The sequence below is a fragment of the Lepus europaeus genome, chromosome 9 (genome assembly GCF_033115175.1).
Source record: "Lepus europaeus isolate LE1 chromosome 9, mLepTim1.pri, whole genome shotgun sequence".
Taxonomy (NCBI): Eukaryota; Metazoa; Chordata; class Mammalia; order Lagomorpha; family Leporidae; genus Lepus; species Lepus europaeus.
In genome coordinates, this window is record NC_084835.1 from 10,870,978 (window position 1) to 10,897,777 (window position 26,800).

General features: G+C 41.0%; 1 protein-coding gene across 1 annotated transcript in view; it reads right to left on the reverse strand.

Moving 5' to 3' along the window:
* Positions 1–26,800, reverse strand: part of LOC133766423 (uncharacterized protein C3orf20-like) — a 61,436-nt gene that overhangs the window by 9,737 nt on the left and 24,899 nt on the right. Inside the window, exons 6-10 of the mRNA XM_062200086.1 lie at positions 22,268–22,417; positions 21,651–21,771; positions 13,028–13,159; positions 11,987–12,110; positions 10,445–10,697 (exon numbers count right to left, since the gene is read on the reverse strand). Of these exons, the coding sequence (XP_062056070.1) occupies positions 10,445–10,697; positions 11,987–12,110; positions 13,028–13,159; positions 21,651–21,771; positions 22,268–22,417 (780 nt within the window). The remainder of the gene's footprint in view (positions 1–10,444; positions 10,698–11,986; positions 12,111–13,027; positions 13,160–21,650; positions 21,772–22,267; positions 22,418–26,800) is intronic.

The window sequence follows — 26,800 nt, forward strand, 5'->3', positions numbered from 1 at the left end:
CACTGAAGAGGCACCTGAACATGAGTCTACCTGCAACTATGCAGAGTTTTGTTTGTTTTGAGGGGCTTCAAGTAATCTCTGCTAAATTTCTTGTTTACCACTAAGCTAACTAAACAGAGACTTAAGGGGCTACACATGACAAAGAACATAGTCTTTACAAAAGCAGTAAGTAAAAGTTGCTAAACAAACAACTACGAACTACAACAAAAACAACAAACTTCAGGGCGAGAGTAGAATCTGAATTTCAGAGAGCCTGGCACTGTGGCATAAAAAGTAAAGCTGCTGGCCAGCGCCATGGCTCACTTGGTTAATCCTCCGCCTGCGGTGCCGGCATCCCATGTGGGAGCCGGGTTCTAGTCCCAGTTGCTCCTTTTCCAGTCCAGCTCTCTGCTGTGGCCTGGGAGGGCAATGGAGGATGGCCCAAGTGCTTGGGCACCTGCACCCGCATGGGAGACCAGGAGGAAGCACCTGGCTTTGGATCGGCACAGCGCCGGCTGTGGCGGCCATTTTGGGAGTGAACCAATGGAAGGAAGACTTTCTCTCTGTCTCTCTCTCACTGTCTACAACTCTACTTGTGAAATTAAAAAAAAAAATATATATATATATATATATTCCCTTTCTTTCTGTCTGTCTCTCTCACTAACGCTGCCTGTTTTAAAAAAAAAAAAGAATTGTTCCATATCTCTCCCAGTTTCTTGGTAACATCACTGTGAACCTCAAAAACTATCAGCTGATACAGACTTCCTTCCTAAGTAACTTCTCTCTGATTTAAAAAAAAATTTTTTTTGAAAGCAGAGCAAGAGAGAGATATCTTCCATCCACTGGTTTACACTCTCCAGATGCCTGTAATAGCCAGGACTGGGTCTGGTCAAAGCCAGGGGCCTGGAACTCCATCTGAGTCCTCCACAAAGATGGCAGGGACCTAAGTACTTGAGCCATCATCTGCTGCCTCTCAGGGTGCATTAACAAGAAGCTGGATTAGAACCAGAGGAGCCAGGACTCATTCACAGTATGGAATGCAGGTGTTCCAACCTTAAGCTCCTGTCTACAGCACTCGCCTCTTGAATATTTCTTTTTAACTTTTGTAAGATTTATTTATTTATTTTAAAGGTAGAGTGACAGAGAAAAAAGGAGAGACACAGAGATAGAAATCTTCTATGCTCTGGTTCACTCCCCAAATGGCTGCAATGGCCAAGGCGGAGTAAGCTGAAACCAGGAACCAGGAATTCTACCTGGGTGTCCCAAATGGGTGGCAGGGACCCAAGTACTTGGGCCATCTTCTGTTGCTTTCCCATGCATATTGCCAGGGAACTAGATCAGGAGCCACGCAGCTGGGACTTGAACCACTGCTCTGATATGTGATGCTGGTGTTGCAGGTGGCAGCTAAGCCCACTGCACCACAAAGCTGGCCTCTCAGTAATTATTTTATAGTGACAAAAAGCTGGATAATACAAATACTTAAAGTTTTTCTTCCAATATTGAGATAAGAATGCCTATTATTACCACTTCCATTCAACAATGCATTGGAGTATCTATCCTGTGCAATTAGGGAAGAAAATAAACAGAAATATATCATATTTGGAAAAGAGGAAAATAGTCTTGCAGAGAACCAGTTCTATACAAACTCAAAAAGGAATTGAGAAACCACCAGTAAGTCAATTGAGCAAGATTATTGGATAAAAAATCACTATGTAGAAATCAATTGTGGTGCCAGTCCCAAAAAGACAAACACCATAGGTTTTCTCTGATCTGTGGTAGTTATATAGAATACCAAAAAATGTATAGGAATGAAATGGCTATGTTGCAATCTGATTGTTGTTTTTAGTTCTTGTTTATACTTCTGTGGAATTGTGGTCTTTCTGCTGTACACCTGTTGAATATTATGGTTAGCGGTGTGTTAAGGCTGCTATAACTGAGTGGACTGAAATTATGCTTTTGCAAAAATTAAAGGAAAAAAATGGAAGGAAGGAGGGGAACTGAGGGAGAGAGGGAAGTATAGTTACCTTCTTAGAATTATACTTGTTAGATACATGAAATATGTTTTCTTTATATTCATAAAAATTTTAAAATGAAAAAATGGAACAAAAAAACAAATGTAAATCAGATCACTATAACATCACATTGGTGGACTCAAGGAAAAAAGATACATTGTTACCTCAAGCAAAATTAAAGTAGTGAACAAAATTCTATTTCTATTATTTAAAAAAATCAATTGTGGCTTGAATTTCTGACCAAGATGGAGTTAGTACACTCTAGCATATCACTCCTAATGACTGCAACTAAAAATTCAGGACAGAATAATTTCTAAAACTCCTTGCTGACTCTGAAAGGTAAATAGTAGCAGGAAGATTGTGGAAGGGGTGTGGAGAGTCAGAAACTGAATGATTAGTTTAGTTGTGGTGAGTTTGCTGGTTTACTTTATTTTTCTTACTGTATCTCCCAGTGTGGTCTCGAGGGTTAGCTGAATTTGAAAAACCAAGCCGTTAGCAGGATCTCTGAGGAAAGACCTCTGTCTAGCTAGAGGATCTGGAGAAGGGGTCCCATGATTCTAGGCATATGTAAAGAACCCTCTTTTTGTTATCTCTTTAGTTATTTATTTTTACCCCCTGACTCTGTCCTAGGGACAATGCCAGCAGTACAACAGCATTGCCATTGCAATGGCAAAGGCAGCAATGCCATGGACACCTAAAACTCTGATATAAAAAACCCACCCAGTGAATAAAGGAGTTGGGAAAAGTGGACTCCTAGTGTGCAGAGTATGAGTGGAATCTCCCATATTTTAAAACATCTTTTTTTCCTGACATTTCTTTCTAAGGACTAGCCCAGTCACAGAGAACTGTGTGAGAGTAGAGAAACTGTGTGAGAGTGCTGATGGCTACAACTTGAAGGAATTGTGGTTTGGCTGGCTTTATCCAGAAGATTCATAGAATTGTTCCCAAGCTGGAAAGTGTGGGGGAAATCTTGCAGATCAGAGAGCATGGGGTGGGGGACAACCTCTAATTCTACGTATGAACCAAGGTAAGTACAGGGCTAATAAGCAAGTTGTACGTGCACATAACATTCTGCAAAAAAGCCAAACAAAAGCTTTGAGAACTGAACTATCATATAAAGCACTGTCCAAGAACAGACCAACCCTGGTAGTAGCGTGTGTGAGGAGCAGACCAAACAGTATTGTAAAAGCCTTGACAGCTGAACCAGTAATGGAACCACCACTCACAGAAGGCAGTAAAGAACCTGTAGTCTACAGCTAGCCAAGTTGGTTGTCTGCTAAAGATAAACAAAATCAAAAATTTCCAAGAGACTTTAAAAGGATCTAGGTTTAATAACACAATATACAAAATGTGTAGGCTATAAACCAAATTATTCTATATACTACAAATCAAAAGAAACCCATGAAAAAACAGACATCTGCTAAACCTGAAATGACCCAGATGTCAGAATCACTAAGAGCTTTAAGGCAGCTATTGCAACTATCCTTCATGAAATGAGTGGATAGAAACTCTCAGCTCAGAAACAGAAAATGTGAAAAACAATCAGATGGGAGTTTTAGAACTGATAAGAAAACCGGAAATACCAGAATTCATTTGATGGGCTCGTGGTAGAATGTAGACAGAGGAAAGGGTCAGTGAACTTGAAAACAGACTGACAAATAACCCAATATGAAGAACATAGATAAACATAACTAAAAAAAATAGCAAAACTTCAGTGATTTCTGGGATGTCAAAAGGTCCAAAATTTATGATTAGTATTCCCTATCCTTTAAGAGAACAGTCCCTGAAGGATAAGGGAAAGATTTTGGTGTCCCCCAAAAAATACTGGTTGAAAACATCCTAAATTATGTTAAAATACAAATCTGCAAATTCAAGAGGTTTACATACCCACAATAAAATAAAATAAATTCATGTCCAGGTACATCGATATCAAGCTGTTCAAAATCAGAAGATAAAAGAAAATGTTGAGAACAGCTAATAAACACCAACATAGTACACATGAGGGTACTATTTCAAGAAGTTCATTAAAATGTGTATTACTAAAAAGCTATGTGCAAATTCACTGGATGCTGAATTCTGGTTTAATGCTAGTTTTTGGCTTTTCCTTTGAACACCTTAAAGATATTGTTTACATGTCTTATGATCTCCATGATTTCTGATAAGAAATCCACAGTAATTGAAATCATTGCTTTTCCATACCATGTTAAGCAAAGTAAGGATATCTTCAGATTAAGGAAAATAGAGAGGATTTCTCACGAGCAGATCTGCTCTAAGAGAAATACTAAAAACAACTCTTCATGCTGATGGGAAATGATCCCAGAGGAAAACTAGGAACTTTAGGAAGTGAAGAAGAACAACAAAAAGGATAAATATGTGAGTAAATAGACCTATACTCTTCTTAAATTTTAAAAATGACATATGATTCTCAAAAGTGAAAAATATTACATTGTTGAGAGGATCTAACATATGTAAATATAAAACATATGATAATCATAAGTAAATTTGGGGGAGTAAAGAGAACTACATGGTTGTGAGACTACTTTACTTCCTTTGAAGTGTGAAATATTAAACCTAAATAGACTGTGGGAGGTAAGGCACGTATGATGTAAATCCTAAAGCAAACACTGAAACAAATACTAAAGAATAAAAACTCAAAAAAATTAAACTTGAATACTAAAAAATAGTCAAATAATCCAAAAGAATGCAGGGAGGAGGGAGAGCAGAGGGTACAAACAGAAAACAAAATGGTAGTAAATCCAACTTTATCAAGATTATATTAAATGCAAATCATTTAAACAAACTACTAATTAAAAGATACAGTATCAGATTAGGTATAAGTGCAATTTTCTATGCTCTCTATTAGAAACTCACTCTAAATATGATACAGTCCTATTAAAAACAAAAGGATGGAAAGGAAGTATTTAGGATAGTGGTTCAGATGTTCACATCTCACAGTGGAGGGCCTGGCTTTGATTCCTTGCTCTGGCTTCTGACTTGAGCTTCCCAACAGGGCAGACCCTTTGACATGACAGTGATGTTCAAGTCATTGGGTTCCTAACACTCACATGGGAGACCTGTATCACATCTCCTGCTTTTTAAAAAAAAAAAAAAAAAGATTTTATTTATTTATTTGAGAGGTGGAGTTACAGACAGTGAGAGGGAAAGGCAAAGAGAAAGGTCTTCCTTCCATTGGTTCACTCCCCAGGTGGCCACAACAGCTGGAGCCGCGCCAATCTGAAGCCAGGAGCCAGGTGCTTCTTCCCATCTCCTATGTGGGTGCAGGGGCCCAAGCACTCAGGCCATCTTGTACTGCTTTCCCAGGCCATAGCAGAGAGCCAGATTGGAAGAGGGGCAGCCGGGACTAGAACCGGCGTCCAAATGGGATGCTGGTGCTGCAGGCAGAGGATTAAACTACTGCACCATGGAGCTGGCCCACTTGCTTCTCCTTTTGATCCTGGCCCAGTCCCAGACCTTGTAGCCATCTGAAGAGTGACGCAGATCATAGGATTGTGTTCTCTCTCTCTCTAGGTCTCTCAAATAAATAAAAAGAAATTAAAAAAAAAAAAACACAACACCAACCAACATGGTATCATTGACATTTGTTGAAAATTCTGCCCACAAGAGCAGAGTACCCATTCTTCTCAACTGAACATGTAACACTCACCAAGACAGACCATATTCTAAGGTCATAAAATAAACCTCATCAAGTTTAAAATGAAGGACATCATACAAAATAAACAAAAAAATAAATGACAGAAAACTATCTAGAAAATCTCTTGAATACTTGGAAACTAAACACCAGACTTTTTTTTTTTTTAATAAGATTTTTGTATTTATTTGAAAGGCAGAGTAACAGAGAAGTAGAGGCAGAGAGAGAGAGAGAGGGAGAGAGAGAGAGAGAGAGAGATAGGTCTTCCATCCATTAGTACACTCCCCAGATGGCTGCAACAGTCAGAGCTGAGCAAATCTGAAGCCAGAAGCCAGGCAATTCTTCCGGGTCTCCCACACAGGTGCAGGGGCCAAGCACTTGGGCCATCTTCTACTGCTTTCCCAGGCCATAGCAGAGAGCAGGATTGGAAGTGGAGCAGATGGGACTAGAACTGGTGCCCACATGGGATGTCAACACTGCAGGCAGCGGCTTTACCCACTATGCCACAGCGCTGGCCTCAGCACTAGATTTCTAAACAACCCATGGGTCAAAGATAAAATCACATAGAATTAGAAAATATTTTAAACCAAATAAAAATAAAAATCCAACATATCAAAATTTGTGAGATATAGTTAAAGCAGTGCTAACAGAGGCATTTATAGGATTAAGTGCTTACGTATTAGAAAAAAATGCCTCAAATCAGTAGTTGAGTCTTACACACAAAAGAAGCAGAAGGAAGATAAAAATGAAGAGACAAAATTAAAAATAGAAACACTATAATCAACAAGGCTGATTATTTGAAAAGATCAAGAAAATTGATGAAACTAGCCAGAGTGACCAAGATAAAAAAGAGAAGGTTCAACTTACCAATATCAGAAATAAAAGAAGGCATATCATTAAAGACCACACAGATAATAGAAGGTAATAAAGGAAAGCTATAAACAACTCTATTCATACGAATTTAGTAACTTAGATTAAATGGACCAATTTCTTCAAATACATAAACTTCTAAAGTTCACTCAGAAAGAAACAGATAAACTGAATGGTCCTACATTTATTAAAGTAATTAAGTTTCTTTTAAAAACATTTCCTACAAAGGAAATGCTAGATGAGATACTTTTATCAGCGAATCCTACGAAACACTTCAGGGGAGAAAAAAACCACAATTCAAAGCAAAATTGAAGAGGAGGAAATGGTTACCACCTTATTTTATAAAAGTCAAATTTAGTATGATAAGCCAGATAAAAGCATTATAAGAAAAGAAAGTAAAGAGTAATGACCCTCATGATTATAGACACAAACATCTTCAACAAAATACTAGCAAATTTAATCCAACAATATAGAAAAAAGAATAATATCTTGTGATAACATGGAATTAATTTCAGGAATGCAAGGCTGGTTCAAATTTCAAATTACATTCAAAATCAGTGTAATTCATCATATTAACAAAATAGAGTCCAGAAAGAGAGCCATATGAATATGTCCCACACCTCTTTAAGAAATATGTAAGGATGGAGAAAAAAATATCTTCTTTATAAAATGCTACTGGAACAATTGTATATCTACATGCAAAACAAGCAAGCAAATTTCAACCCATACATTGCACTATATATAAAAACGAACTCAAAGTAGATTATAGACCTAAATATAAAACATGAACTATAAAACTTTTAGAAAAAAGCACAGAAAATTGTTTGACATTTTCTCAAATTTGGCACTACTGACATTTTGGACTGTATAATCATTCACCACATTTAGCAGCATCTCTTCCTCTCATTAGACAGCTAGCTGTGACAACCCCTTCCCAGTCATGGCCATCCAAATATCTCTAGCAACTGTTAAATGTCCCATGGCAGGGAGGACATACTCATCTCCAGTTGAGAACCATTGCATTAGAAAAAGACCTTTTAGAAATAACAGCAAAGCAAAATCAGAAAAGAAAAAAATATAAATTGGATTTCATAAAAATAAACTTTGCTCTGCAAATACGTTAAGACTTAGGGAAAATATTTTAAGTAACATATCTGATAAAAGACTTCTAACCAGAATAAAGAACACTCAAAATGCAACCATGAGGAAACAACCTAATTAAAGAAATGTGCGAAAGATTTAAATAGACACTTCACCAAAGAAAATATATGAATGATAAATAAGCCCATGAAAAGATGCTCAACATCATTAGTTATTAGCTATTTGAGAAATGTAAATTAAAATGATATCTTCTATTAGCATGGATCAAACAAAACAAAAATCCTGACAATACCAAGCACTAACAAAGATTTGGAACATTTGGAACTCATACATTTTTGGTGAGAATACAGATACTTGAAAGGACAGTTTGGCAGTTTTTTATAAAGTTAAATATGTGCTTATTATAGGACCAGTAACTTAGTTTGTACCTAAGTGAAATGACAACCTATGCTCACATAAAAACCTATTCAAGAGTGTTGATAGTGGTGTCATCCATAATAATGCAAAGCTGAGAACAATCCAGATGCCTTTCAGAGGTTCAATGGATAAATATATTTTTGTCAATCTATGTTTTATAACATATGCAGAAAAGAGCTCATATTAGAAGGCCCAAGACTGCTACCTTCAGAAGGACTAGCTTATAAGGTTGGCCCTTAGTTGTTGTCTGGGAAAGTGACAAAGCAAACTTTCCTGGTTCTATGCCTGGAATGTGATAAACACCTCCTTTTTGTCTGGGAGTCTGGGATTTTGACAGTTGGTAGGCAGAGGATATCTATGTGACCAATACCAAATAAATTGCTTAGGTTCTGAGTCTCTCATGGGTGTCACAGGCAGAAATACTGCACACATGTTACTGCATGTTTTGTCCCGGAGAAAGGAGCATGCTTAGTGTTTCCTTGCCTGTGCAAGATTATACCTGTATCTTTTTCCCTTGCTTATCCTATCATGTACCCTTTCACTGTAATAAACTTCAAATTGGGGTAAATATCTGAATGTGGGGGTAGAGTTGCAGTCTTCCACAACAGATCATTACTTAACAATACATGTTGATATGTGCAACAACATGGGTAAATCATAGACACATTATGCTAAGTGAAAAGAGATAAATCCTAAAGGCTACATATAGAATTCCATTTATATGACATTCCAGGAAATCAAAAACCATAGCTACAGAGCACATAGCAGCAGCTGTCGAGGACTGAGGTTGAGGAAAGAATATGACTACAAAGGGATAACACAGAGAACTTATTTCTTTAGGAGGAGGGATGCAATTGTTCAGCATCTTGACTATAGTGGTGGTTACATATCTCCATGATTTTGCCAAAACTCAGACATTTGTACCAAAAATGTAAAATATACTGTAAATAAGTTAAAAATAAATTTAAATTGAGATAAAATGATTTTGCTATATATCAGCAACAAGTGAAAAATAAAGTTAAAACATAATTTATAAGCATCAAAATCTAATGAAAGATACATAATGATCTCTATGTTAAAAATCACAAAATATTATATAGAATTTAGAGAGGACCTAAACAAATAAAAACTAAATTTTCTAAAGTTATAATATATTTTAAAGTTAAAATATATTTTTATATTTTTTTAAAGTTAAAAAAGGTAATCAGATGATAACCCTTTCTTTCTTAAAGTTGTGGAATGATTTCCTATAACACTAACAAGGCTACTTGAGCAAACCCCTACTTAACACTCTGGTCTCGATTCACATTACTCTCCGCCTTCTTCACAATGCTCCAGTCACACTGGCCTTCTTAATCTCTCTTACACATGCCAAAACTGCTTCTGCTTCAGGGCCTTTGGACTTGCCGTATCCTCTGTCTGATGTTCACTTCCCACATCTGTTTGCATCTGCCTGTTTCTCATCCTTTTTTTTTTTTTTTTTTTTTTTTTTTTTGACAGGCAGAGTGGACAGTGAGAGAGAGACAGAGAGAAAGGTCTTCCTTTTGCCGTTGGTTCACCCTCCAATGGCCACCGCGGTAGCGCACTGCGGCCGGCGCACCGCGCTGATCCGATGGCAGGAGCCAGGTGCTTCTCCTGGTCTCCCATGGGGTGCAGGGCCCAAGCACTTGGGCCACCCTCCACTGCACTCCCGGGCCACAGCAGAGAGCTGGCCTGGAAGAGGGGCAACCGGGACAGGATCGGTGCCCCGACCGGGACTAGAACCCGGTGTGCCGGCGCCGCAAGGCGGAGGATTAGCCTAGTGAGCCGCGGCGCCGGCCTCTCATCCTTCAGATCTCTATTTAAATCTCACAGCCAAGTTGCCTTCCTTGATCCTATCCCAAATGGAGCACATTCTACCGTACTTCCCATCCCCCTCTATCCCAGGGGCCACCCAGCATTTTCTATGCAGTTGGGTAGTAAATACAAGAGGTCTTTGACAAAAAAGTCAACATTTCCATTATGGTAGGGTGGTAGCTATGAAAGATATGTCAATGTGTGGGCATGTGTTTCAATAATACCTTTGTATGGATACTGAATTTCAAATCATTTCACATCATGAAATATTCTTCTTATCTTTTTCTAGTCAAGTACTTAAAAATGTAAAAACCACATATAGTTTGCCCAGACAAAAAACAGCTAGGGCAGATTTGATCCACAGCAAACTCCTGTTTTAACACATTACCCATATTTTTCTTCTTAGCCTGGATGACTAACTAAAATTATTTCATTCATTCGTATGTTTATCCCTATCTTTCCCTATCCCTGAAACGTAAGCTCTAAAAGGAAGAGGCCTCATCTGTTTGGTTCACTACTGTAGGTCTACTGTCCATCACAGCCCCTGGGACTTATGGAAGAAATGAAGGATTAAGCTAACCTGGCCGTGGCCATGACTTTGGTCTGAATTTTGATGGTTTTCTTCCTAGTGCAGCTCACAGGAATATGCTCAGGCTTCTCCTTCAAAGATTCTCCCACTGAATATTCTCGTTGAGCTGACTGAAGCGGTGAAACGATTTTTGCTACATATAAAGCTAGCTTGGGATCCTGCCCAGGCAAATATCCAGATCCCAACCTGGATTGACCACATTCTGCCTCTTTCCTTGCAGGGGGATAGTCTATGGTGAGCAGACCTGTTAACAGAAGACCACAGTCAATTTCCATTCATGGCTGCCCCTTCTCTGCCCCTGCTCTTAAGCTCTAAACAGCAGAGTGCACATCAGCACATCCCCATCTCCTTTTTCATTCTTGATTCTTCAGCCCAGGTTGTCAACCTCCTGTGTCTACCACAGTGTCTCAACACTAGTATAACTAGAGATCAGTGAACACTAGCTGAATCTAAGAATATATACGCCTCATTTCTATTTATTCTCCAAAACCCCAGTTTCAATCTCACTTTCCCCAAGGGGGCCATATTTCATTCTGCTTTTGTCCCTTGTACAACCAAAGCAAGGGACATGAAGCATTCCTGGCCTGTGCCCTTCCCCTCCATGACAATGCTGTTCCCTGTCTCTAGGATTATATCAATTCCATCTGCTTTCTTTGTTGTACTGTATTTATTTACATGCTTGTCTTTCTTTTCCTACTAGACTGAAAAACTTGTGAGGCTAGGGACATCTCATTTCTTTATTTACTTACCAAACATTTCTTGAATACAAGTGCTGGGCATACAGAGATAACCCAAGAAAAGGTTCCTGGCTTCTGGGAACTCCTACTAAGAAATATTTGCCATCCTACGTAATAAGATTTTTAACTAGAGCAGGTATGAAGTGCTGTGAGAATTAAGAAAGAATTGAAGTAAGTTTCTAAAGATAAGGAAACACTCCCCAGTGATGCTACGCAAGAAGCACAGTCCCTCTGGGCTCAGCCAGGGATTTCACAGAGTAGGGGTCAATCAATGTCTCCTTGTTTCCATGTCTGTCAATAGTCAGGAGAGACTAGATGTCAAAGAGTGCTAAGGTCACTCTCACTGGGCCTGGGAGAGATCTGGGGGCCGAACAGTTACAGGTAAGTGAGGTGACTGCTTTTCTATCATTGAGACCTTTCATACAAGGGAAGAATGAGGACCATAAATGGATGACAGTTGATATGGTAGTTGGAGGTGAAACGTGAGGGAGGTGAAAGGTAGGGATGAAAAGAAAACAAAAAGACAGTGGGAGATACAGGAAAACAAGACAGTCACATGGAGACATTAAAGACACATATGGAAAGAGTTCAGAAAGCAAAGTTGGCTAAGTTCACTATTCTTAACTGGTTGACCTCAGACCAATCCCTTCAGCAACCTGTGCCCAATGTTCCTATCTAAAATGGGAAAACATTTCTGTCAGTACTATATGTCTCTGGAGGCTCATACTTAAGCTATAACAGGCAGTAAAGATTTGAGAAGCCATTAAATAGGCCTTCACCCACTTTCCCCCCATACCTGCTGCCAGCAAGATGGAATTTGTGAACAGAATCGTCGTCTTTTGAAATCGCTTCTTCAGCTCAGTTAGGGCTCGGCTTATCTTAGACATCTTGTCATCCATGATACTGATTCTGTGGGTTGGCTTGCAGGGACAAAGGGGAAGGAAGATTGCTATATGCTCCCCGAGGAGCCATCTGACTAGCCGAGTGATAATCAGGACTCGCTCTGATTTGAGGTGTTCTTCCTGGAACCCACATTTTTCCTTCCTAGCCAAGTGAATTCCTGCACACCAGCCCAAACCTGACTCAGGTGTCCCCTCCTTAGAGGGTTTCCCTGATGCCCTTGGGCAAAATTGTCTCTTGCCTTGGATTCCCATTATGCTCTATGAAGCTGCAACAAAGAAGTTAGCACTTTGAAAAGTAGTGAGTTCTATGGAAACTATCTCCTCCATTCCTATACTAGACTGTAACCTCTTACAGGGCAGCAACTGGGTCTTGGTCTTCTTTGTGAATGAATGCCCGTCATGCAGAAGGTGCCCAAGAAATCTTGCTGAATTCATGAATAACTGGATGGATAAAAGCCTCTCCAGAGCTTCAGCTGCTCTCCAGTTTCACTCTGGAGTGGATGCACCAGTGTAGACCTCCAGGATCCTCTTCATCATTTCGGTGACCAAGCCCTCAATAAGGCTATTGCCAGGAGCAGTTCCCACAAACTCCCGTGCATTTACCTCTACTCTCAAGACTGTTTCCCAAGGAATCTGACCTAAGACCTGCTCTGAACACGGGGGTATCTCAGTGGTAATGCACACCTAGATGCTGATTACAGAGTGAATTGTAATTGGGTCTGATTTTTCTCTAGAAAGCCTCTCCTGATTTCCTCAGCCATCAGCAATTGCATTCTCTACTCAGGTTCCACATCTATCCATTCCTATCCTGTCTGCCCTGGGTCTTTGCATGGGAGGCTGCTGGGGGTAGGCACACCTCCCACCCTGAGATGTGAAGGGCGGCCCATGTTGACCTACCACGGGGCTGGGCTGGTACCTGATCAGCGCTGCCTTACCCATTTGTTGTGCAGTGGCCTGTGCGGACAGTTTTTGGCTGACACAGTGAGTGTTACTGTCTCATTCAGGGAGGTGAAGGTGACAGTAATGCAGTCCTTCCCCAGGATTGTTAGCTTCAATTGCTCATTCACCTGCAGATGAAGAAATCAGTACTCTAAGATTCCTGCTTCCCTTGTCCCTCCCACTCCTTCCTGACCTACCCCGAAGCACAAAACACCTCTGGGCTTGGGCTGAAGATTTATATACTCTTTCCCATTGATAGTAACAGATGCATCCGTACCCCTGTTCCTTCTGTCTCCAACCCAAGCGTGGAACCAACTGGGAAAGAGACACAGGTGTCAGGCAGGGGAATCAGCTTCAGTTCTGGTAAAGCCGGGCTGCAGACGCATCTTGGATCAGAAGCAGCCCTCTTCCCTGAACTGGACAGATGAACACACTCAGGCAGCAGGCCTGACTAGGAGCACAGTCCAGCAGGTGGGAAGGTGAGCACATGGTGGGCAGCACCAGGAAGCATCTCCCTTGCAGGTAGGTGGGCAGATGACAAGAACCCAGAAGGGGCTGAGCCACACATCTCAGTCCCTTCTCCCAAAGTCACTAAATGAATCACTGCTCTTCATGAGGAGGAGCCAAAGCCAGATGGAAAAGGGGGCAGGAGCTACTTTTTTTTTTTTTTTGGAAGATTATTTATTTGAGAGGCAGAGTTATGGAGATGCAGAGGGAGAGGGAGAGGGAGAGGGAGAGGGAGAGGGAGAGGGAGAGGGAGAGGGAGAGGGAGAGGGAGGGAGGGAGGGAAATGTCTTCCATCCACTGGTTTACTCCCCAGTTGACCACAACTGTCAAAGCTATGCCGATCTGAAGCCAGGAGCCAGGTGCTTCCTCCAGGTCTCCCACATGGGTACAGGGGCCCAAGGACTTTGGCCATCTTCCACTGCTTTCTCAGGCCACAGCAGAGAGCTGGATTGGAAGTGGAGCAACCAGGACTCAAACCTGCGTCCATATGGGATGCGGGCACTGCAGGTGGTGGCCTTACCCTCTATGCCACAGTGCTGGCCCAGGAGAGCTACTTTTTCACCACTTCCAAGAGGATGGGATTTCCTCTTCAGCAACCCCAGACAGGAACCAAGGGAGGGTCAATTACCCATAAGACAATTCACTGCTTACTGAAAACTCTGTGACCTAGGGGTGAGTCCTTGTTTTGCCTCCTGTTAGCAAGTCATTTAGCTTCTCTGAATCTCAAATTCCTCAACATCAAATAGTTGAAAGGCTATTTTCAGGGTCAGATGAGCTACAAATGATGGAAGTATTTTGGAGGCCTTAAAGGCCCTTGCCCACCATGAGCAGACACTGTCAGGAGGCAGCAGAGCAGGTCGTGGTTTGCATGCACACAGTGTTATTTCTACACAGCCGCCCCACCCAAGGGCCTTGGTGTGCAGTGCTCACTGCTGTGCTTCTCCTGGTCTTTGGTAGCCCTGACCTACAATATCCCCTTGCCTACACACACCCCAGGACTCCTCTGAACCAGGACAAAACGCTTGCCCATTTTCTCCTTCCATTTCCTTCTACTGCTCCAGTGGTTGGCCTAGAGGCCCACAATCAACTTCATCATCACTGATTATCTTCCTCATCCTCTGTAGTCTAGATGCTAGTCCCTTCCAGGAACCATCTAAACATATGAACTATGACTTCTCTAGTCTTTTGACATCTTCAGACCTGTGGCTCATTCTTGGCTGAGGGAAACTGTATTCTCTCCTCTCCTCCTTCTAGAGATGTAGTATAGAGCCAGGGTACTATAGAGCTGAAGCTCTGTAGTAAGACAGAACTAAAATATCAATGTAGGATTGTCAGTTGAGCAACTGTATGGAAATTGTTTAGCTTCTCTGAGTCTAGGGACAATAACAAAATCTTTCTCTTTTTAAATTTTTTCTTAAAAATGTTTTACCTATTTATTTGAAAGTAAGAGCTATGGAAAGGGAGAGATAGTGAGAGATATCTTCCACCTGCTGGTTTACTCCCCAGAGGGCCACAATGGCCACAGCTGAGCCAGGCTGAACCTAGGAGACAGGAGCTTCATCCAGGACTCCCACATGGGTGGCAGGGTCCCAAACACTCAGGCCATCTTCTGCTGCTTTCCCAGGCCATTAAAAGGGAGCTGGATCAGAAGCAGAGCAGTCAGGACATGAATCAGTGCCCACATGGGATGCCAGTGTTATAAGTGGTGACTACTCTCTACACCACTACATCAGCCCCCCAAATCTTTCTCTTAAGGCACTGGGCAGATTTCTTTGAATAAAACATGTCTGTGGTTCAGCATCGTATAGATGTTATTTACTATCCCTGTTCCATGGTCAGTTTCTTTTCCTCTCTCTAGATGCCCTCAATGCACTGATGTTCTACTGACAGAGCTATGGCCTGTCTTCCTGAGATTAACTCAATCCCTTATGTCTCGTCTATCATCCTCAATCTCTCATCCTAGATCAAGATTCATGTCACAACAGTCCAAAATGATACACCATTGAGCCAAATCTACACATCTAAAACAGTATCATAGGGACAGCATTATGGCACAGTGTGTTAAGCTGCTGTCTACGACACTGGCATTCCATATTAGCACCAGTCTGAATACCTCTATTCCACTTACGATTCAGCTTGTAGCTATTGCACCTGGGAAAGCAGTGGAAGATAGTCCAAATACTTGGGCCCCTGCCACCCATGTGAGAGACCCAGATGGACCCTTGTTCCTGGCTTTGGCCTGGCTCAGTCCCAGTCATTGCAGTCTTTTGGGGAGTGGACCAGTAGATGGAAGCACTTGCTCTCCCTCTCTCTCTCAATTCTCCCTCTCTCTCTCTTTGTGTGTGTATGTCTCCCTCTAACTCTTTCCTTTTTTTTTAAAGATTTTATTTATTTATTTGAAAGTCAGAGTTACAAGAGAGAAGAAAGGCAGAGAGAGAGAGAGGTCTTCCTTCCATTGGTTCATTCCCCAATTGGCCACAACGGCCAGAGCTGCGCTGATCCAGGAGCCAGGAGCCTCTTCCTGGTCTCCCATGCGGGTGCAGGGCCCAAGCACTTGGGCCATCCTCCACTGCCTTCCTGGGCCACAGCAGAGAGCTGGACTGGAAGAGGAGCAACCGGGACTAGAACCCGGCGCCCATACAGGCTGCTGGCGCCGCAGGTGGAGGATTAACCAAGTGAGCCATGGCACCAGCCCCAAACTCTGTCTTTCAAATAAATACACACTTAAAATAAAGAAATAAATAAAACCATTATCAGCCCTTGATCATCTCAGTGACTTCTCTGTTTCTATCCAAACACAAACTCCATTATAGAATCATCTATAATTACCCCCTCTCATCTATCCCTGTAGTCCATGCACATATACCACTGATTTATTTTATTGAAAATGACTGTGTAAAGATACTCCTATTATTTTTAATCTAGTCAAGTCTAGTTAGCAACTCCATAACTAGTGTCTCCAAACAGCCCATCCATTGGTTTCTCCCTCTTTAGTCACCCTTCCACTCAATTCTAGACCAAGCATTCTAGCTCTCAGCTTGAAAACTGACTAGCTAGTTCTATTCCCAATGTAGCTGAGTCATCTCCTAACAGGCTAATGCTTCCACATGAAAACTTGAAATTATAACCCTGAAAAAGTTTAAAAAAAAAAACAACAACTATCCAAAAGGTTTTGAAGAGTAAACAAAAGCAGGCCAAGTTTGAAGAGGAGCTGAAACTTAAAGAACTAGTGCTGGGGGCCAGCGCTGTGGCGCAGCAGGTTAACACCCTGAAGTGCCGGCATCCCGTATGGGCGCCGGTTCGAGACCCGGCTGCTCTGCTTCCAGTCTAGCTTTCTGCTTTGGCCTGGGAAAGCAGTAGAAGACGGCCCAAGTCCTTGGGCCCCTGCACCCACGTGGGAGACCTGGATGAAGCTACAGGTTCCTGGCTTCGGATCAGCACAGCTCTGGCCTTTATAGCCATCTGGGGAGTGAACCATCGGATGGAAGACCTCTCTCTCTCTACCTCTCCTCGCTCTCTCTGTGTAACTCTTTCAAATAAATAAAATAAATTTAAAAAAAAAGAACTAGTGTTGGATGAATTTCAGTTTTCTAGCTTTAGTAAGAAAACAAGTCTCAGTCCTGGCCAAATATCTACAATCTCTATGGTCTAAAGAATCAAGAAGACAGAACATTAGGCAACCATGGTCACAGGAAAGTATGGAAAGAAATCAGAAGGGACAGAGCCAGAAAAAAGAAAGCCTATGATTCTGTATCTGAATTTTCCACATTGCTGGTCAATCTCTGAACCATGCATGAGCCAGACAAACACACAAGAGAGCTTAGTTCTAAGAAAACAAACAAAAAACTGAACTGTGATATTGAGTTTCTACCTACTTTAGGAGATACAGTTTATGGCTTGAGTCTAATGAATTTCATTGTTTGTTTGAAAAAACATTAACAAAATATGTACCCTTGAGAGAAATACCTCAGAATTCAGACCTCACAACATCAACCTACAACATAAACTTACATGACATGCAAAGAATAAGTGAAGTAGGGGGTAATCTTTAGACAACAGATAATCAGAAGAGGGCAGTCAGAAATGACCCAGAGTTCAACCCTGTCCGATACAATCCAGATGTTAAATATTCAGACAAGGGGATGGCACCGTGGCTTAACAGGCTAATCCTCCACCTTGCGACGCTGGCACACTGGGTTCTAGTCCCGGTCGGGGTGCCGGATTCTATCCCGGTTGCCCCTCTTCCAGGGCAGCTCTCTGCTATGGCCCAGGAAGGCAGTGGAGGATGGCCCAAGTCCTTGGGCCCTGCACCCGCATGGGAGACCAGGATAAGCACCTGGCTCCTGCCTTCGGATCAGCGCGATGCGCCAGCCACAGCGGCCATTGGAGGGTGAACCAACGGCAAAAGGAAGACCTTTCTCTCTGTCTCTCTCTCTAACTATCCACTCTGCCTGTCAAAAAAAATTCAGACAAGGACTTTAAAGCAGCCAATTTAACAAAGCCCAATGAGGTAAAGGAAAATATACTCATAATTGATTATAAAATACGGAATCTCAGCAAGAAGAAGAAAATAAATAATGGTTAAATGGAAATCATAAAAATGAAACTATATATCATTAAAATTCTAAAATTTCACAGGATTAGCATGATAGCACAATGGCAATGACAGAACAAAGGCAAGAAATTTGGAGACAGACAAAAAGAAATTACCCAATCTGAAAACTGAACAGAAAAAAAATTGAACAACAACAAAAAATAACAGCGCTTCAGAGACCTCCAAGACAATATCCAAAATTACAAAATATGTATAATTGTAGAAGTAATAGAAGAGAAAGAGACAAAAAGAGAGAGAGAATTAAATAGTTTTTTTCTAAATGAGATTTAAAGATTTGCCAAATTGGGAGAAATGAATTTATATTTTTAAGAAGCTCAGCAAACACCAAAAAATAGTCGTACTTAGAAAACCAAACACACATCGGCCGGCGCCGTGGCTCAACAGGCTAATCCTCCGCCTAGCGGCGCCGGCACACCAGGTTCTAGTCCTGGTCGGGGCACCGGATTCTGTCCCGGTTTCCCCTCTTCCAGGCCAGCTCTCTGCTGTGGCAGGGAGTGCAGTGGAGGATGGCCCAAGTCCTTGGGTCCTGCACCCCATGGGAGACCAGGATAAGCAACTGGCTCCTGCCTTCGGAACAGCGCGGTGCGCCAGCTGCAGCGCGCTAGCCGCGGCGGCCATTGAAGGGTGAACCAACAGCAAAAGGAAGACCTTTCTCTCTGTCTCTCTCACTATCCACTCTGCCTGTCAAAAAGTAAAAAACAAAACAAAACAAAACCCAAACACACAAAAAGGAAAAAATAATATCTTTAAACTAGCTAGAGAAAATTAACAGCAATTTGAATTGTTATAGACTTTTCATCATAAACTATGGAAGACATAGTAGAAAATCATTTTCAAAATGCTGCCAGGAAAAGAAGAAAGTCAACCCAGAATTACATATCTAGCAGGACAAATACTCTTCAACAAACAGATTTTTTAACATGAAAGAAAACAGAATTTGGTGCCAGCAGATACGCACTCCACAAAATGCCAAAGGAAGATCTTCAGGCTGTTAAGAAATTATATCAGAATGAAATTGTGATTTTCAGTAAGGTTAAAGAACACAAGAAGAGTAAATATCTGGGTAAACAAAACCGGAAACAAACAAACAGAAAAAAAAAAACTGTCCCTTACTATCTCCAAGACAGTGTACAAACTCCTTAACCCAGTTTCAATGCCTCTTACCCTCAGCAGTCAGCACGTGCATCTTTGGTCTTACCTTTCACAAGAGTTCTGCCACACTCAGCCCCAACTCTAAACATTTACAGATGCTTCCTGCTCTCACCAGAATTCCTTTCTACCCTCCCTCTGTCTTCCTGAATCATACTCACTCACCTTCATGTTACAAATGCACAGGTCTCTGTTGTGCATTTCTGTATGTGGCTCCCGGCAATACAACAGTGAACCTACAGACATTGCTAAAACACTTCAGTGATGTCACACCACATTCCCCACTTTGATTTCACTAATTCTCACAAAAGTAGCATGAGGCCCAAAAAGGGCAGGTCTGATGGCCCCCTTTGTGCAGATGAGACACCCAAGATTCGAAGAAGCTGAGTGGCTGGTTGCACACAATCCCAGTCAGAATCTGGCGAAGCTGGTACTAGCAGTTGGGTTCTCAGATTCTCTCAGTCCTATCTCTACTTGGCCATACTAACACACAACATGATGCCTGTCTCGACCGACTGGTCATTCTTGTTTTAGAAAATTTTTAGACAGCTATGAAAAAGTACATAGTAGGAAAACAACACAATGTACCCCTAGATTGGGAGGTCTCTGACATGACCAAGCATCAGAAATAGTTGTGAAGACTACGAAAAATCAACTCAAAACAGACCAACAGAATCAGAATCTCTCTGGGGTTGTACCTAGAATCTGTAATTATTTTTAAAAGTCCCAGACATGATCCTGCTATGCAGGAAAGCTGAGAATCTCTTCATGGCAGGGTCAATAATAATTAATAAACAACTAATCCAAATTGTGGGCACTGTGAGAAAAAAGAAATGGGAGTGGGCTGGGGTGCTATGGAAGAGGGGAAGTCTGAGCAAGATGTTGAAGGAAGGAAATGTGTTGGCAGAGAGGAAGAGGCACATTTCACACTAAGGAGGTAGGAATGGTGAGATATGTTCAAGGGATTGAACATTCATGAACATCATGATAAAGGAGTCAGAGTACAAGGGTGAGAACTCAGTGGCCCATGAAGAGGATGAACCGAATGGGAATGAAACAGGAGGCTAGGTGTAGGGTGCTGGAGGTCCACTACAGACTTTAAGATCTTACCTTGGGGCCTTAATCTCAAGCCAGCATTAAGTGGATTCTTTGTTTTGTGGTTCTTCTCTGAATTCCAACCATACGAGCTTGTGCCTCTCTCATTCTTCTTCTCCTTGTCTACCTGGGTTGTTATTACTCCTCTAGACTTTTGACTTCCTTCAGGCGTTTGGTTTATCTTTCTGTCCTCTGATCAAAGCTTCTCAACAGGGACAATTTAGCCCCCAAGAAGCTATAATTGCTTATACTTGAGGATATTTTTAGTTGTCACAACTGGGAGAACAAAAACTACCGGCATACAGCATCCCATGAGAGTGGTCTGCTACAGTATACAGCTATAACAAAGAAAATTCTATTCTAAAATGTCAGTAGTTCAAATAATGAGAAACTCTGACTTGAAGTTAGAAGCACATAATAACTTTATTAATTAAATTTATTAAGTCATGCAATATTAGTAATTTTATACTATTTATTACTTACTAAACCTTTGATGAATGACTATGAATAACTAAATGAATGCAAAAATGTATCTACTAGCTACACTGACTCTTGGATATTTTGATTTTATAGAAACTAAATTTATAAGAACAATAACTAGGGAGATCAATATATAATTGCTTTTATTTTAACTGTATATAGGCAATAAAAACGAAACTATCAACCATGAGGATTGTTATTTCATAAAATAAGGGACTTTTTTAACAAAGGAGTGGGCCTAGCAGTTAAGACACCAGCATTCCAAATTGGCATTCTTTGGTATGATACTCAGCTCTGGCTCCTGATCCCAGCTTCTTGCTATTGTAGACCCCTAGAGGTAGCCATGATGTCTCAGTAGTGTTCCTGCCACTAACATGGAAAATTTGGATTGAGTTCCCAGGTTCCTGGCTTCAGCCAGACCCAGTTCTAGCTGGTGACACTATTTAGGGACTGAATGGTAGATACAAGTTTTCTCTTTAATAAATCTTTAAAATGTAAAACATATAATACTAAAAAATAAATAGAAAGGTTACTGCCAAGAAAGAAAGAAAGCTGGTGTGAGCTGTGGGAAAAAAATTACTTCAGTCAACTCTGGACCACCACTCATCAATTTAAGAACCTCAGAATGAGATTATAAGCTTGTTGAGGAGAAGGACTCCTGTTCTATAGATAGCCCCTTGGCTCTGGATGCTCAGCAGCCCATGGAAAGCTGTCAAAGCCGTCCACTGGGCAGTGGTACTGACCAGCACTCCTCTTGAATGACTCACACCTACCATATATTCCAGGGAGAGCAAAGTCTCTGTCTTGGAAGTCCAGCTCCACTTGTGTACTACGTAGCCCTTGGGGTCAGTGGTGGTCCCACCTTCTTCATCCAAGACCAAGACATATGGGCATCTATGAGAGACACAGAAATGAGTAACCACCACTAGGCCAGAAGGATGCCTTCCATCACCACAAGCTACATATAGGCATGGCTGGGAGACTGTCCCATGCTGGAGAAGCAGTGGGGCCCTGCAAGCAGTCTCTTTCCCTGGCAAATATAGTCCCTTAACACTATTATGCTACTGTAGGAGTCTATAGGGAAGATGATGGAGGCTTAGACCAAAAAAAAAAAAAAAAAAAAAAAAAAGAAAAAAAATAAAGAAAGAAAGAGGTAGAGGAGGATCTGGGGAGTTGTTCTTCTAACTGGCTGGTTCTTGCAAGGAAAGGCCAGGCCTCAAAGTACATGTGCTCCTGTAGGCACTAATCAGTCCTGCTACATTGCATTTTGAAACATTTGGACTTGTCTTGCCCCCTCCTTTAATTAGGGACTCCTAGGTACCACCTCTGCCTGCACCATGACCCACAGAGAGACATTTTTATAGGTAGAGATTCCCCTCAACCCACTTACCGGGTCTTTGCATTGTAGTGAACATAGCTCTGGCTGTCTGCAATGAACAGGGCCAGGAAGGAATGAGGTACGTCATTATAGAGGTAGGTGATGTTTCTGTCTCTGCAGCATATAGGAATCTGACACACAGCGATGTTTCCAGAGGGGTAACTGGGAAAATGGTTAAGTAGAGCTAACAGAAAACTTCCCAGGTTATGCTCTCATATGCCTCAGGGAAGCACATCTACAAGTCAATGTGTTAGCTTTTAGGTGCATCATTCCCCATCTTGAAATATGCTCCCTGCACAAACATAAATAACAAACAATTATGGAACCCAACTGTGTCATGGGTGCTTCCCTGTATCCTCTTTGTATTCCTCACAAACACTTTCTGCTTCGTGGTTTCACCTATCCCTCACAGATGACTAATTTCCCTGGGTCTAATGGGTTTCCTCGAATGTGAGACTTTTAGTGCAAAACCCAAGAAAATCCTATGAAAACCAGGATAAACTGATCATCCTACACATGAGGAATCCAGGGTGTACAAAATGATCTGCCCTATGTCAGACCACAAGGAAGTAACATAGTCAACATCCAATCTCTGAAGCCAGAAATATTTCTCTTCTCCTCTTTTTCATTTTTTGCTATTTTTTGAAAGATTTATTTATTTATTTGAAAGAGTTAGAGAGAGAGAGAGAGAGAGAGAGAGAGAGACAGAGAGAAATCTTCCACCTGCTGATTCACTCTCCAAATGGCCATAATAGCCAGAGCTGGGCCAGTCCAAGGCCAGGAGCCAGGAGCTTCTTCCCGGTCTCCTTCCAAGTACTGAGGCCATCTTCTACTGCTTTCCCAGGCACATTAGCAGGAAGCTGGATCAGAAGGGGATCAGCTGGGACTTGAACTGGCCCCCATATGGAATGCCTACATCACTAGTGGTAGCTTTAACAGATATGCCACAGCACTGAAGAGAATGCTCCCGTTCAGTTTTTCATATGGAGTTGCAATGGACCCCAAACAACTAAGATTATTTCAAAACAATCTTCTAAATAAGGAACTGGAAGGACTCATTTCCTGACTTGAAAGATTACTAACAAGCTACAATAAAAACAGTGAGGTACTGGCAGAAGGATGGATATAAAGATCAATAGATTACAGTTTAGAGCCTAGTGAATTGATTTTGGACAAGGGTGCCAAGATCATTCAATGGGGGAAAAAAGAGTCTATTTAATAGTGGTGCTGGTGCAACTGGATATCTACATGCAAAAGACTGAAACTAGATCCATATCTCATAGCATACGCCTTAAAGGGCCTCAAAAACTTAAAAGTAAGAGCTATAACTATAAAACTCTTAAAAGAAAACATACAAGCAAGTCTTCATGACCTCTGACTTGGCAACACTTGCTTAGACATGAAACCAAGAGTAAAAGGAACAAAAGAAAAAAAGGAAAAAACAGATATCACCAAAGTAAAACACTTTTGTTCTCATTAACAGATCTACAAAGAGAGTAAAAACATACCTCATAGTACAGGGAAACATTTGCTAATCATATTCCTGCCAAAGGCATAGTATTCATAATACATAGAAAACCCTCGCAATTCTTTTTTTTTTTTTTTTTTTTGACAGGCAGAGTGGACAGTGAGAGAGAGGTAGAGAGAAAGGTCTTCCTTTTTGCCGTTGGTTCACCCTCCAATGGCCGCCGTGGTAGGCACGGTGCGGCTGGCGCACCGCGCTGATCCGATGGCAGGAGCCAGGTGCTTCTCCTGGTCTCCCATGGGGTGCAGGGCCCAAGGACTTGGGCCATCCTCCACTGCACTCCCTGGCCACAGCAGAGAGCTGGCTTGGAAGAGGGGCAACCGGGACAGGATTGGTGCCCCGACCGGGACTAGAACCCGGTGTGCCGGTGCCGCTAGGCGGAGGATTAGCCTATTGAGCCACGGCGCCGGCCGCAATTCATTTTAAAATGATAAACAACTAACTCAAAACATGAGCAATGGACATGGATACACATGAATATACAGTTCTCCAAGGAAGATATACCAAAAAAGGCACATGAAAACATACTCCACATCACTATACATTAGAAACAGGTCAAAACCACAATGAGATACCACTATATCCATGTGAGTGAATGAGTAAATTTAACACTAGAATGGTTCTGGAGTCTGAAATTGACAAGTGCAAACCATTTGCAGGTTGAGGCTTTTAGATACACCAAAGATACACCAAGATAGAATCATTCCTACCTAAGAGATTTGAAAATTAAGCTCTGTAAAAAAAGGATTAAGTCCTGAGCTCTGTTCTCTGGAGACCAAAAAGTACATGAGTATTTTCCAAACATTTTCTGCACTCAACACAGATCAAACAGCCAGTTTGTTCTGTCTATATGACACAGTAACACAGAATTTCTCTTTTTTAAAATTTAGATAAGGTAAACAGATTTCATGTATTTTATAGATACAAATTTAAGTGCATAATGATACTTCCCACCTTACCCTTCTTGCCATCCACCCTGCCACTGTCCATCCTCCTTCATTTCTTTTTTTTTATTTTTACAATGACCAACTATCTGTTTATTTTATCATCACAAGCTTAACACTCCACTAAATAAAAAATTCAACAAGCCGTAAATAGAAAAACCACTGTTCCTTTAGAGTATACAAAAGAGATGTAACAGTAATCAAATCTCAAAATATCAATTTCATTTATATTACATTGTATATATTCTGTATACAAAAACTAAAATTAAAACTAAAACTAAACTAAAATTAAAAAAAAAACTAAAGATTATGCTTAGTTATCACAAATCAGGAAAAACAAATGATTTTTGCCTTTCTGGAGCAGGATTATTTCACTAGGCATAACGGTTTCTAGTTGCATCATTTTGTTGCAAAAGATAGGATTTAGTTATTTTTTTATGCTCAGTACTATTCCACAGTGTGTGTGTGCGTGTGTGTGTATGTGTATATATATATATATATATATATATACACACTTTTTTATCCAGTCATCTGTTGATCAACATCTGGGCTGATTCCATATCTTAGCTATTGTGAATTGAGCTGCAATAAATATGGGGGTACAGATAGCTCTTTAACCTGCTGATTTCATTTCCTTTAAGTAAGTTTCCAGGTACTGCATGGCTGGGTCACATGGCGGATCTATTTTCAAATTTCTGAGTAATTTCCATACTGTCCTCTACAATGGCTGTACTAGTTTACATTCCCACCAACAGTGTGTTAGGGTAACTTTTTCCCTACATCCTCATCAGCATTTATTGTTTTTTGATTTCTGGATGATAGTCTTTCTAATTGGGGTGAGGTAAAACCTCACTGTCGTTTTGGTTTACACTTCCCTGATGGCTAGTGATCCTGAGCATTTTTTCATGTGTCTGTTGGCCATTTGAATTTCGTCTTTTGAAAAATGCCTGTTCATGTCCATTACCCACTTCTTTAATGGATTGTTTGGTTGTTATTGAGTTTCTTAAGCTCTTTATAGATCCTGGACATTAATCCATAGTTTGCATAGTTTGAAAATATTTTCTCCCACTCTGCCAGTTGCCTCTTCACCTTGCTGAGTGTTTCTTTGTAGTGCAGAAGCTTTGTAGCTTGTTATAATGTCATATGTCTAGTTTTTTCTTTTATTGTCTTTCTGAGGTTTTTTCTAAGAAGTCTTTGCCTATCCCAACATCTTGCATATTTTCCCCGATATTTTCCTCTAGTAATTTGATGGTACCAGGTTATAAGATTTAATCTTTGACCCTTGATCCATTTAGAGTTGATTTGCTTATAAAGTATGAGATAGGGGTCTTGTTCCATACTTCCGCATGTGGAGATCCAATTTTACCAGCGCCATTTGCTGAAGAGACTGTTCTTTCTCCAGGGATTGATTTTAGCTCCTTTGTCAAAGATTAGTTGGTTGTAGGCGCATGGATTGATTTCTGGGGCTTCTATTCTGTTCCATTGGTCTACACATCTATTTTTGTGCCAGTACCAAGATATGTTGATTATAACTGTCCTGTAGTATGTCTTGAAACTTGGTTTTGTGATGCCTCCAGTTTTGCTTTCGTTGTTTAAGATTGCTTTAGCTATTTGGGATCTCTTGTGTTTCCATATGAATTTTAGCATTAGATCTGAGAAGAAAACCATTGGTATTTTGATTGGGATCACATTGACTCTGTAAATTGCCTTGAGCAGTCTGGACATTTTGACGAGATTAATTCTTCCAACCCATTTTTCTATTTTTTGTGTCTTCTACTTCTTTCTTTAATATTGTGTAATTTTCATTGCAGAGATCTTTTGCATCCTTGTTAAAATTTATTTCAAGGTATTAAAATTTTTGTAGCTATTGTGAATGGGACTGATCTTGCAAGTTCTTTCTCAGCTATTGCATCATCTGTGTACACAAAGGCAATTGATTTTATGTCTTGTAACTTTACCAAACTCTCTTATGAGTTTCAGTAATCTCTTAGTGGATTCTTTTGGTTTCCCCCCATATGTATAGAATCACGTCATCTGCAAACAGGGATAATTTGACTTCCTCCTTTCCAACTTGTA